The sequence below is a fragment of the Xenopus laevis genome, chromosome 9_10S (assembly GCF_017654675.1).
Source record: "Xenopus laevis strain J_2021 chromosome 9_10S, Xenopus_laevis_v10.1, whole genome shotgun sequence".
Lineage (NCBI taxonomy): Eukaryota > Metazoa > Chordata > Amphibia > Anura > Pipidae > Xenopus > Xenopus laevis.
In genome coordinates this window covers 78,474,629-78,488,554 of record NC_054388.1, presented here as the reverse complement: position 1 = coordinate 78,488,554, position 13,926 = coordinate 78,474,629, and the positions used below count along the sequence as shown (strand labels likewise).

The following is a 13,926-nucleotide window of genomic DNA, read 5'->3' as shown; positions in this document are numbered from 1 at the left end:
TGCTAGTCCAGCGGTGGTTGCAGAGGGGAAGAAAAAGCTGACGGACCATCTTCAGAGCTTTCGGATGGAAGTACAGACCCGCAAGCGCAATAAATTTCAACGTGATGCGATGGACTATGAGGACGGAGTGGTGTACAAATGGGTGCCATACCGGAACGAATATCCCGCAGCAAACAGAAGGCCACAGAACGCCGCTAAGAGAACAGGAGAGACCAGACGGGTACGCGCCTCTACGGAAGCGTCTGACCCGCAGGACACTTCTCTTTCTTTTTTAGGTGGATCGCAGGGCTCAATCACGCCAGACCGCGCAGATACAAACGAGGAGGGAGAAAACATCACAAGAAAAAAACAGCAGGGGGCCAACAAACGCCGGCGGATGCGGTGGTGAATTTGTCCCACAAGATACTGACTGAGACTGAAATACAGGTACTACACAAGGGACTATCATACTGTCTTGTTAACAAACCCGATTTTTTCAAATTAGATCTTGAACTTTTCAGGTTATATAGAACATTACGTTTAAAGGTGCAGTTCAGCAATGTCAAGAGTGGGGAGTTATTGAATCCTGTTAATACTTTCTGTGGGGATTCTTTAGATCTTAAACCCCCCAGTACATTTATGCCCAAGAGTGATAACATTTTTGTAGAAATGTATATCAAGCATGTTTCCAGGGAAGTGCATCAACTGGAGGAAAAGTATCGGAAGGGGGATATTCACCTATTACCGAATAACCTGAATAAAGATGAATACCGGGCACTGATAAATCTAGTAGATTCACCGGAAATCGTGATTAAGGCGGCTGATAAGGGAGGGGCACTGGTGTTGCTGGACAGGGAGGACTATGTTGCTGAGGTACTACGCCAACTTAGTGACGATACAACGTATCGCAAATTAAATAAAAATCCTACAACTGAAATCGAACAAAAAATCAAAGTATTGCTCAGTGAAGCGTTGGAAATAAAAATAATTGATGGGAAATTGGCAGCGTTCCTACAGCAACATAGTCCTCTCACTCCAGTATTCTATGTCCTCCCCAAGATTCACAAAAACTTAGAACATCCCCCAGGTAGACCTATTGTATCCTGTGTGGATTCAATTCTCTCCCCTATTGCAATTTTTGTTGACAAAGTCATCAGACCATATGTAGTGGCTCATCAGTCATACATTAGAGATACCAGTGATTTTTTGATTATACTAACAAGCGTTTCACAGGATATCGAAGGGGTCTGGTTGGTGACTCTTGATGTGGAGAGCCTCTACACCTCCATCCCACACGATGGGGGTGTGGAGGCTGTCGCATCTGAGCTGCTAAAAGATGACTCCATGGATGGTTCCCAAAAAAAATTTGCTCTACAATGTTTGGAATTACTCTTGCACAATAATTATTTCCAATTTGAGAATGACTTCTATATGCAAATAAGGGGCACGGCAATGGGGTCCAATGTGGCCCCCGCATACGCAAACATTTTCATGAATCAATTTGAAATAAAATTTATATATGATAACGAACTGTTTAAAACACACTGTAAAAAATGGATACGCTATATAGATGACGTGTTTGCGCTGTGGGCGGGGCCATATTGGACCCTTGAGAGGTTTGTTCAGGAAATAAACAGTTCCCTACCCTTCATAAAATTTTCCCTAAATGCTCATCTGGAGGAGATCCCATTTTTGGACACTAGGGTGTACAAACAAGATGGGTGCTTAATGACGGATTTATATGTTAAACCCACGGATCGAAATTTGTTACTACACTATCGGTCCTTCCACCCACCACAACTTAAGAGAGCACTGCCTAAATCTCAATTAAGTAGAGTAAAGCGAATAGTAACCTCTAGTGAGAAAGCAGAGAAAAGATTGTCGGAAATGTGTAACAAATTTCGTGAGAGGGAATATCCAGATAGCCTTCTAAATAGTCAACTAGAAGAAATAAAGAATCAGGAAAGAACAGAGATGCTAAAAGGGAAAGAGAAGCACAGGGAAAATCATGTCACATTTGTAACAGAATATAACACCCTGAGTAAACAGGTTGCAAATATTCTAAGACGACACTGGCCACTAGTCAAAGATAACTTACCCCAAGTAACGGCATTTGACAGACCCCCAGTTATAGCGTATAAGAAAGGGAGGTCACTTGGCTCAATGCTAGTACATTCAGATATTGGAAGTAATAGTAAACATAAAAATATGGAAATTAGGGGGAAAGTTGGTTCTTATCCCTGCCTTAACTGCAATTGTTGCTCAAATGTGCAAACAGGGGAAAATGTTTTTCACCCCAGAAGGGGTAACCCCATAAAAATAAGAGGTCGTTATTCTTGCAGCTCCACGTATGCAGTATATGTTATTAAATGTCCATGCGGACTAGCATACGTGGGACAAACCAAGAGAACGGTCCGTGAACGGATACGTGAGCATAAATCTGCAATTAGGACGGGGAAGAAAGATCAAGCAGTGGCTGGTCACTTTATTGAGCATGCTCATAGAGTTAATCAGTTAAAATTTCAGATTATGGAAACTATTGAACCTAAGCGTCGGGGAGGAGATAGGCTAAAGGAGCTGTTGTATAAAGAGGCCTATTGGATCAGAAAATTGGAAACTCTGGAACCTGGGGGCCTAAACAAAGAGTATGATCTGAGTCCTATCTTCCGATGATTTTATTGATACTTTTATCTGTTTTAATACTGTTGTTTATATTTTTTGTATTATCTTTTATGTCTTACAGATATTTTTCACATTTGGTCGTCTTCTTATTTATATTTGGCACTGATTTTGTATACTGCTATAATGACATATTGTTATATGCAAAATGATGATTTAATGATTAGTCCATTTTCTCTATATATTAATTGTCACTAATGACCACTAGATGGTGTGTGAGTGTATAAATAGCACTATTGAATCACATGTTGGTTAGCTTGATAAAAGACCAGTTGGTCTGAAACGTTGCTGTAATGCCCTTGGTCCAATAAAGGCCGTTTTATTCATGAAACAGTGGGTGCTGGACTAATTTTCTTCGCTAATATTGCCAGTGGAAGGTGGCCACTGGAGGACGTGCACCCAGCCAAAGAAGTGAGTTGCAGTTGTGCTGACTACTAATCTGCTATTATCAAATTTATATCTTCCATGAACCATATAAACTTAGGTTCCTCAAATTTCATTGGACTTTAATGTAGTTTTCACTTGGAATATGTTACTTACAGCTCCTATTCCCATAGCTACTCCTTTCTGCTGGAATAACTAAATGCCTCAATCATTTGGAAACCCTTGTAGCCATACATTCTTTTCCAAATCAATACTAAAAAATGAGGTGATAAAATAAGTGTTTTTTTAGTCACTGCAGAGACATGGCCAAAATATTGCCACCCCAATCCAATAACACATTTCATAATTTTTTATCTTTGTAAGGCCACTTCTATATGAAGGCTGCTGCTGCTGCATGGAAAGGAGTGTATGTACCTGCTCATAAGCATAGTCCAAGACAAGCAAACTAGAATGGCCCAACTCCATATTAGGTAATATTACATTTAACAATGTAATCGGTTGACAGTAGAGCAATAAAGGTAACTGCATTTTGTAATCAACTGAAAGAGATCTACAAAAAAGATCTATTTTTGATAAAAGGCAATACAATACAACCCTGATTTTATCATTTATTTTATTCGGACTGTTACCTTGATCTAAATGTTACAGTATCCAAATCCATACAAGACTATGTCAGTATTTTATCATTAGTGCATCATTTTGTTGTTGGGCATCTACAACCTATACCTTTTTTAAGTGTTACTGAAATATAGCTACCAAAGTGAAAGCATGTTAGATGGCAGTAAGGTATCAGTTGTAGATTTCCACCTTAAAAGGGGACATATACCCACCCATAAAACTATATGAAACTGCACTGCTTTTTAATTTATTTTTAAATATCATTATAGCTGCAGTTTTTGTTTTATAACAGGGAGATATTCCCTGTGCTTCCTGGGGCAGCAGCCAACAAACCAGCATGCAAGAGGCAACCTGTGAAGCCTTCTCTGCTCAGATGTATCTTTAATAGTGACATGAGTGATAAACCTGAGCAGGGAAGTATGTATACAGTGCTCAAGAGAGTGGGTGGGTACATGTCGTTCTTATAACAGAGGAAGTACATTCAACAAAGTAGGGATGCACCGAATTCACTATTTTGGATTCCATCGAACCCCTGAATCCTTCACGCAAGATTCGGCTGAACCCTTCACAAAAGATTTGGCTGAATACCGAACGTGCAAATGAGGGGTGGGAAGGGGAAAACATTTCTTTCTTCCGTGTTTTGTGACAAAAAGTAACACAATTTCCCTCCCTGCCCCTAATTTGCATATGCAAATTATGATTAGGTTTGGCCGGGCAGAAGGATTCTTCCGAATCTTGCTGAAAAAGGCCGAACCGAATCCTGGATTCAGTGCATCCCTACAACAAAGTAATATTTTATTTTTATCATAGGGATTTTTTAAAAATCATACAAACTTTCCAGCCCTGCTGGTAAAGCTTCACACAAACATTACAAATGAACTTTCTAGACATGACAGATTTTGAGAATCTAATTAAGGCCTCACACATAGTATATACTTGTATACACTTGGGCACAGTTGTGCTGCTGCTTGTCAGATCAGGTTGGTGGGGTGCAACTGTTTAATATTTACAATTAGGTGTGTAATCCTAATCTGGATTAGTCTGCTGTAAAAAAAAAAAAAAAAAGCACTGGTGAACAATCCTGGCAGTATACCATAGGGGAGTCTAATGTACTAACTGGGTCAAAAAGATTACATTCCATTCAGTGGAATTTTTTTAGTTATGAAAGTGGTAAAATTAAAATAAACATCCCTAATGAAAGATTATAAACTGGTTTCAGGCATAAATACAAGTGTTATTTTGCTGACATTGCCTTGTAAATGTAACCAAACTAGTTACAAAGACTAAATTTAATTCAAGCTGTATTACAGTTGTGCCCACATCTACAGACTGTATGAGAATGTATAGTATATATGACAGCAGGGCCGCCATCAGGGGGGCACATTGGGGGCAGTTGTCCCGGGCTTGGCAAAATCGAAGGTGAAAGGGGGGCCTGGCTGTGCTGCACTCTCAGATAAAGCTGGGCCCCACTTACTAGTGTGCAAAGGCCTGAAGCGGCAGAAATACCCAAAGTCGCAGAAAGACCCAAACCCTGAAAGGAGCTGAATGCTGAAGAACAAAACCGAAGAATTTGCCATCATGAGGACAAGGAAGAACCTTAGGTAAGTTCCACTGAACACCAATGGTTTTTTTTTTTAATTAAACCCCTGGCCACCAATGGACCCTAGCCATAGCTTGTAAGGGGGGGGGACTTGGCCACCAATTTTCTATGGGGCCCCTGACCACCTATGTTTTTTTAAACTTGTAAGGGAGGGTATTAGCCACCAATGTTTCTTTTTTTTTTAACTTGAAGGGTAGCTGGCCACTTATGGTTTTTTTTCTTAACTCGTAGGGGGCCCTGGCCACCAGTGAAGCTTTTTTTTAAGCATTATGGGGGGGGGGCTGACCGTTAATTGTTTTTTGAACTTATAAGGGGGACCCTGGCCACCAATGGGTTTTTCAACTTGTAGGGGGGCCCTGGCCACCATTGAAGCTTTTTTTTTTTTCAAGTTTTTTGAGGGGGGGGCCATGACCACTAATTGTTTTTGAACTTGTAAGGGGGACCCTGGCCACCAATGGTTTTTTAACTTGTAGGAGGGTCCTGGCCACCAATGAAGCTTTTTTTTTTTTTAAGTTTTATGAGGGGGGGACCCTGACCACTAATTGTTTTTGAAATTGTAAGGGGGGCCCTGGCCACAATTGAAGATTTTTTTTATTTTTTTTTAAAGTTTTATGGGGGCGCTGATAACTAATTGTTTTTTTTTTTGCATGTTTTACTGTGGTTTGGGGTGTGTGGAGTCTGGGGCAGGGACAGAAAAATTTGTTCTGCAGGGCACCATGATTTCTGATGGCAGCCCTGTATAACAGCCACCATCTGCCCCGCTAAGACTTAAGATGTACACTCTGGAATGATCAAGATAAAAAAATAATTATTTTTGTTATGAATTGTGATAACACTAACAGAATTGTGTGACTACAGAATTAATTTAAGGAACGCATGTAGTTATTAACATTGAAAACAAAACACATAGGACAAGGTCCACAGAATAAACACTAACATGTTCCCAAAACCTGCTACATTAACCACAGAATGTGAACAGAATTCACTACAAAACCAAGTCTTCTGGACACAAATTGATGCATAGCTTATTAACCAAGTATATTAATAAAGTGTAAATATTACAATGCAGCAAACTGATGGAAGAAACTGCTAATACTGCATGCAGGGTCAGCCTAGCTTTATGATCATACTAATGCAAGGAATGAGGCTCTTGTTGCTTGAAATGAAATTTGCATAGAAAATGATGTATTGTCCTTTATCTCATGTGATGTGAGCCACTAGTTCACTGTAGTTAGTGCCACAGGCAGGTGTGTGATAACTTCAGAACACTTCATGAACTCGAAAATGATTATCTAGGGAAGGCATTTCATAAGAAAAATGCAGCCGGTTATCAAGCTTTACATTATATTGCTTCAAGAGCTGCACAAATTTTCTGTGCTCCTCCCCAATCCAGGAACGCATAACATCCCTAACTTGGTACGGCGTTACATGTGTGTGCACTGCAATGCCTGTCTGGGCAAAGGTTTTTAGGAGATCAGGATATGTAATCCAAGTGTCACAGCCACCAGAATGGCCCCCATCAAGCCAGTACATGGCCTTGATGTTAGCAATAAAAGACTGAATATCCTTATCTTTGATGGCTTCTTGCAGTTCATAAAGTAGTTGATTTAATACAACACACCCTTTACTGAATCCAATCACTGTAATGGACAATGAATCCTTTAAGGAAGGAATACCTAGATTCATTGTAGGATGAATTAAATTGTCTTTTTTGGAAGGACAACCATTTGTAGTGTATGTAGTACATATATCAAATTTAGACAGATCATAGTCTCTGTCTACACTGTATTTGTTATTATGTGATACTAGAATCTTCTGTGCTGCACTAAAAGCATTTGTTAGCAGTGCCTGAAGTTGCTTAAATGCTCCCAGCTCAGTGCTGTGCTTCGGAGCTCCAAACATGTTGCTCTCCACAAAGTTGTCATAGCAGCTGAATTTGTGCAAGTGCATTCGTGATGATTTAATGATCCAGATGTAACTATTGGGAAAGCGCTGGGAAAGCATGTCAGCAACATCTTCTAGACTCCACCGTTTCCATCGGAAATTTTCTGAATGGCTTGCCATCACATCACGATAATTCTGAAAGCAAAATACATTGGCAGCTTGTTAGATTATGCTTCATTGTTTCTGCCGGAGGGTATGAAAGGGGACAAAAATATAAAAGTTTTATTGACAAAACTACCACACAGGTAGAGGTATAATCATTATGGGATGCGTGGATGTGTGCTAGGCACAAAAGAAGAGCATTATTTGTAATGATTACGATTTCAAAGATGCCACTGTAATATGTTCCCCTAACAAAGTGAAGACAACAGGCATTACAGGTGTATGGCCACTTGTGTATTGTTCCATTGCTTGGATTGGACACCCAAATTATCATTCTACTATGACCCAGGTCCAGACTGGCAATCTGTAGATTCTGGCAAATGCCTCCAGTAAGATACCATAGACAGTCACTATGTATTTGGCCTTTTGGGTAGGATTGCCACCTTAGCCCTTTGATACCAGCCACATATTGAATTCACACCATGCATGGCTAGTAATTACCAATTATCTTATATGCATGCTGCATATCATCAGTTTTGTCTGCAGAGCCGGATTTACATAGCGGACACCCCTAAACCTGCTGTCGTTCGTCACCCCCTCTCCTCCCTTTTATTCGCTCAAATTTTCATTCCTGTGCGCAATGGTAATTGGAGCACAGGAAATGTAAAAAACTATTGTATCCCCTGCGGATCCCCAGTGTTTTTGAACCAATATGGGTGTGGTTGGGCAGTATGCCGCCCCCTAAAATCCTGCCGCCCTAGGCCCGGGCGTTGGTGGCCTCTCCACAAATTGGGGCCTGTTTGTCTGCAGCATGCATCTATATTAACTGCTAATTAGCCATGCAGGATTTGGAATCAATATGTGGCTGGTAGTGATGTGCATGTCGAGATTTTCCCGACCCTACCTTAGCCCGCATCTGAATTACAGGTTGCTTTCATAGACCCGCTGATGACATCACAAAAGGGGCAGGGCAAGCAGGTGCAGCGTCTATAAAAGACAAACCAGGAAGTCGGAAAACCGGCATTTGAAAACCTAGATTTCTAGGTCGGTCCGAACCCAGGGGTATTGGGCCTGTCCGCACATCACTAGTGGCTGGTATTGAAGGCCAAGGTGCTGTTTGAGCCTCTGTGTACTTGACATGGCAGGGCCTGGTTTGAATTCTAATCCAGATCTAGCTTGGCCACACTTTCCAGCTCAGACTGGACAATATAGCCAGAGGGAGTGTAAGGCATTTAGCTTAGGTTGCAGGTTCCTGCCTGGTGGTAGATAAGGTGCCCAGCCTTTTGAAACACTTGCAGATCTGTTGCTGAACTACAGTTCCCAGAATCCCCCATTCAGCATGCACTCTCCCAGTTGCTGAACTACAGGTTTGAACACCCCCTTGCAGAGCAAAGCTCTGTAACTACACTACACACCAGTCTCCACCTCACCTGCACGTCCCCTGGGAAATAAAGCACATGCTGGGGTTTCTGGCAGCTCTCCCGAGCCCGGCACAGCACAACGTCATTGCACTTGGTAGCCTCGCACCCGGGCACGGCGGACAACCTGTAGATGGCTGAAGAGCTGGGCACTGAGGAAAATCCAGCGCACATGATAATGACCCCGGCCACTGTTTGACGCAGCAGCTTGCGGCCAGATCGCAACGCTCGAGGCACTTGGTGCATGGGGCCAAAGCTAGTGCCCAGTTCCTATGCCTTGCAAAATGGACTTTCCCCTGTCAATCACGTGACATCACCGCCCCACGTGGGCAATTCCCTGGGTCTGGAAGTGGGAAAAAGAGAAGACCGGAAACAGAGGCGAGTACAGGGTCGGCGCGTGCCAGTGTTGTGACTGAGCAATGTCAGACGTAGGGGAGAGTCACGTGAGCCAGTCTGTCAGTCGGCAGGGGAAGAGAGACTGATTCACGTGATGAAAGGATTCTTGGGGGCCTTGTGGGATAAGAAGCGCAGGGGGGCAGTATTCTGCACAGCAACATTTTGCATCAAGACAATGTATACGTCATTATTGCAGTAATTGTAGCCCATCTTGCTTAGACGCCTGCCAGCAGATGCCGGGGTTGTTGTCAAGTTATACATGAATTATTGTTGCATTAGAATGTTTAACCTCCCACCATTCTTTTGTATGGGATTTCCTGCATGAGGTTTTGCAGCCCTTGCAACTGTGAAACTGATTGGCACATTTTCCAGCAAAATCTCATTCCCTGCAAGTGCTGCTTGTAGGAAATTGCCATGAATGGGGGTGATTTATAGGCCACAGAGCTATTAATCACTGTGAGGATATAACAGTTGGAATGGCCCTATATGCCATTATCCATAGTGAAAGCCTAATCAGGCAATGAGAAAGCTCTATAAGAGGTGGGTCACCTGTAAGGCAACTTTTAGTATATTATAGAACGGCCAATGCTAAGCAACTTTTCAATTTGTTTTCATTATTTATTTTTTAAAGTTTTATAGTTATTTGCCTTTTTCTTCTGACTCTTTGCAGCTTTCAAATGGGCGTCGCTGACTCCCTTCTAAAAAGCAAATGCTCTGTAAGGCTACAAATGTATTGCTATTGCTACTTGATATTCCTGATCTTTCTATTCAGCTCCTCTCCTATTCATAGTCCAGTCTCTTATTCAAATCAGTGCATGGTTGCTAGGGGAATTTGCACCCTAGCAATTGTCTCAGAATATCACTCTCTACATCATACTAAGTTATCTCAAATGTGAACCACCCCTTTAAGTCAAAGTTACCAAGTGTGCAGATTCAGGTGATTCTCTCCATAAAATATTTTCTAATCATAATATTAAGCAATTAAAAATAATATACTTGTCTGTTTAACAAAGTGCAATGGCATCCAGCAAGTTCGGTCTGCGTTGCCGCTTCTCTTTTAAACATTTCAGAGGCCAGGAAAAGGAATGTTGTAGAGAAAATTGCAAGACCTGCATTGTATGACAAAAATGGTAAGTTAATTTTAAGTATAGTTAGCAACTGTTATATTAAGGCTCAATCTGAGGAGTCCCGAAGGCTTCCCAGCATTTCTATTATACAATTTATCAAAAAATTCCTGTGTTGGAAACATTATCTTACCATATATACCTTTTCCATGCGAAGTGCATGTACAACCAATGTTCGGTAATGCTCAAATGGCAACTCTAGATGTCACTGTAGTTCACTAATGAGACATTGAAAGAATAATCTTCTGCTCATCCTACGTTTTCGTTTTATTATTTTTTTGTGCCTGCTTGCTGTTTTGCATTTTTTTACAGTAAATTTATCCTTTCATTTAAGCTAACATCTAAATATATACAGACCATTTATTATTGTTAATTGTATGCTCATTAACCTAGAAATATTTGACGTCACAGTTAAAACCTGTTATTTTTTTTCTACACAATGTTCACCTTGTTTCAAGGACCATCTCATCCTATAGCTTATTAAGTACTTTATCTGGCCTTCCCAAACCTCTCACCCTTCTTCAGTCTGTTGTATACTCTCAATTCCTTTTTGCAGTTGAACTCTTTCAAAATCCTTCTCATGATTTTCAAAGTCGTCAATTCCTCTTGACCTCCCATATCAACTTCTCTAGTGTCTACAGACAATCCTGTATTCTCTGATGTATTATGCATTAATGCACCCACTGATGCATGGGAACAGTTGATTACCATCAACTTAAACTTGCAAGTAATTCCAGGTTGCCTAAGCAGTTTTGTCACAACCACAACTGACTTGTGGCAAGATGATTTGGATTCTAATGCCAGTGTTAGAATTGTGCCACTTCCTGCATGCAACATTATCACAAATATTGTGGAAATTCTGAGTGCCCAACTTCCAGGCAAATTACGAAAATGGATGTTGCTTTGCTTCCATATTGGTGCATCACACACAAGTTTTAATATGCAAAACTTCACATGTTCCTAATATTACACTGGAAATTTAGGGAAAAGGTTGTATTTTGATTTTTTTTTTTTTAATTATTTGTGCTTGAATTTTTCAGTTTGCACTTGCATCATAAATGAACTCTACTGGTTTAACCACTGTATGATGCCTATTGATGTGAATGATGTAAAATCTCTGTTAAGTGCTGCAAAAATGTGTCAGCACTATATAATTACCATGAAACAACAAAACAACAGAAGGAGTTGTACATCCCTGTGTGTTATATTAGTTGTTGGCAACAGGAAGCAACATACATTTGTTGAAATGTAATGTTGGTCATGTAGGATGTAGGAAACCCACTGAAATTAGGATTTGTGGGAGACTTTCAGTTTATTGTAAAAAGCACCAAACAAGTCTCCAACATTTTACTGTTCTGTTACAGATCTTTTGACAGCTAAACACTGTACATTCTGGATCTCTGGATGCTTTTGTTTTACTTATATTCTGTCTGTTTTGGTGATATAGTTTATCTCTACTGTTTAACTTACACTCTTTAAGATGAAGTGTCCATGGTTTCTTGTAATTCATGTTCCATATTGCATCCTGCTGTACAAGAGGAGAGGAAATCAAGTGCCTCGGGCAAAAAGAAAAAAATGTATGTATCCTTTTCGGTTTTCTAGCGAGAATAATCCCTTTTTAGTTTAATGATACTGTTTTGATAGTGTGTGTTAATTTCTACCCACACTATGTAGAACTATAAAAAAACAAGCAAAAATAATCTTTGTACTTGATAGATCTGAATTGGACAGTTCTTTTGTCAGTTGTCATGAAATTTGGATTATGAAACTGGTTTGGACTGTGAAACCTAAATGGAATGTTAACATGCCTAGTAGACTCCACAAATTATTTTCTTGGGTCTTTTGCAGATATTTCCAAAACCACAGAAACTATGAGCGTATTAGTGCTTATCTTAGTTTTAGCCCCAACAATGTTTGTCTGTATTATGTTTTTGTGGCATGCTTATAATACTGAAATGTATTAAAAACTTGTCTCTTTGTCTCTAACCCATTATCCCCCCCATCCCCTTCTTTTAAACCATGCTGACTAGGAAATAATGATTTGCTTCCTCAGTGTTTTGAAAGAGCTATTGTCTTGAACTTTTGTATTGCCCATAAGTTTTTATAGGAGCCAGATTGACAGAATCATTGCCTCATCACTCACAAATGGGATACTCTCATTTAGCACATAAAGAAACAATATAAAGAATATTTGCTAGAAAATGCCTTAGGCTCTTCATTTTTAGTTTTTTACCAATTTTTTTAATTGTACTAATTCCCATTCACTATGTATAAGCAGCTTATTTGTCTGTGGTGGTGCAACAACATACTTGTATATCGAAGTCTATTAACGATATTCTCTGTTTCTACTTAGTTTTCAAAATTGCTGTTAGATATATAGCAGTTTAAAATAATAGAAAGCTGTGGGCATATGTAAACATTTCTTGAAAAAATTAGATATTTGTTTCTTAACTATGTGTTTTAAGTAAATAACATTTGTCACAAATATATTGTTTTAAGAATAATATTCCATAGTCTGTTGTAAGAGACCAACTCTTAAATTGATAATAAAATTATTTTAAGATCCAAAGTACCTCTACCTTTTTCAGAGCCAGATTTCTTGTTATGGCACCCAGAGTCCATGTGCCTCATTGCTGGTACACCTGAAGCCCACTATGGCCTGGAAGGCAACTTTTGGATGACAATGAGACTTAAATCCAAAACATCTGAGATTGTCTAGTAAGTATGAGGCAAAGGTCCTGTGTCCACCCCAACAGAAGTAAGTGATAGGCAATGGAGTTCCTTCACTGGGGCATATAGGTAAGGCAGACTAATTTTTGAGCAGAAGTTAGATATATCGATATATTAATAACCTGTGCTACTTACCCTGTCAACTAAGGAGTGGTGTGTGGGTTCACACTGACCTTCAACACTGTTTTATCTCTCCCTACTTTTCTCGGCATGGATTTTTCTCTAGACTTGTACATGCTAAGGGAAGAGAAATCTTTATCCATTGGACCTAAACTCTTAATCTGTGCTTCTGTTTACAGCAGGTACAGTAAAGTAAGAAATCATACAGTATCATGGTCAATTTTCTTCCACACAATGCTATTAAATCCACATGGGCAAGAATAAACTCCTATCAGGGCCAGCCGTAGGGTAAATGGCTCCAGATTGGAATTCACAAGTGCCGATCATGGAAGAGATGGGTAACCCCATCCCCCTCAGTTCTGCATGACAGATTTAGCCACAAGTGTTTGGTGATGCACTTGGGGAAAGTATCATTTAATTCAGTTTTTCAGTGGGGCCACCACACTAAAGTGACTGCATTGTTTGCTGATGGACTGAAATTTTTATTAAATTCAGTTTTTTTCAGTGGGACCATGACACTAAAGTGCCACAGAATAGTTCAGTGGGCAACATTGCGTGTCCTGGAGCAATTTTTATTTTGTTGATGAAAGATGGTCAGTCCAATGCAGTCTTCTATATATTGTAACAGAGCAGCTCAGATCAGACACCTTACAGGCTGGCCCTGGTGCACACTCAAATAGCAACACAGGAATACTGCTAAGCAAACAAACTCCTTTAACTTTTACTATTAGGGCAATGGCACACAAGGAGATTTAACGGGGACCTGTCATCTGAAAAAATTATTACAAATCCTATTTTATCACGTTGGTCAAGCAAAATAAACTTTAATTGC

The 13,926-nt window shown here is 40.1% G+C and overlaps 1 protein-coding gene across 2 annotated transcripts; it reads right to left on the bottom strand.

Moving 5' to 3' along the window:
• Positions 1–5,532: 5,532 nt before the first annotated feature.
• Positions 5,533–9,195, bottom strand: c2orf69.S (chromosome 2 open reading frame 69 S homeolog). Of its 2 annotated transcripts, XM_041578391.1 has the most exons (3): positions 8,737–8,873; positions 8,211–8,293; positions 5,533–7,339 (listed from the first exon to the last, which is right to left on the bottom strand). In XM_041578391.1, exons 2-3 carry the CDS (start codon positions 8,220–8,222, stop codon positions 6,521–6,523), a joined length of 831 nt encoding a protein of 276 aa, XP_041434325.1. In that variant the 5' UTR covers positions 8,223–8,293; positions 8,737–8,873; the 3' UTR covers positions 5,533–6,520. The 2 variants fall into 2 exon arrangements, with proteins under 2 accessions (XP_041434325.1, XP_018094483.1); XM_018238994.2 differs by lacking the exon at positions 8,211–8,293 and having other exon boundaries at positions 8,737–9,195.
• Between the last annotated feature and the right edge of the window lie 4,731 nt (positions 9,196–13,926).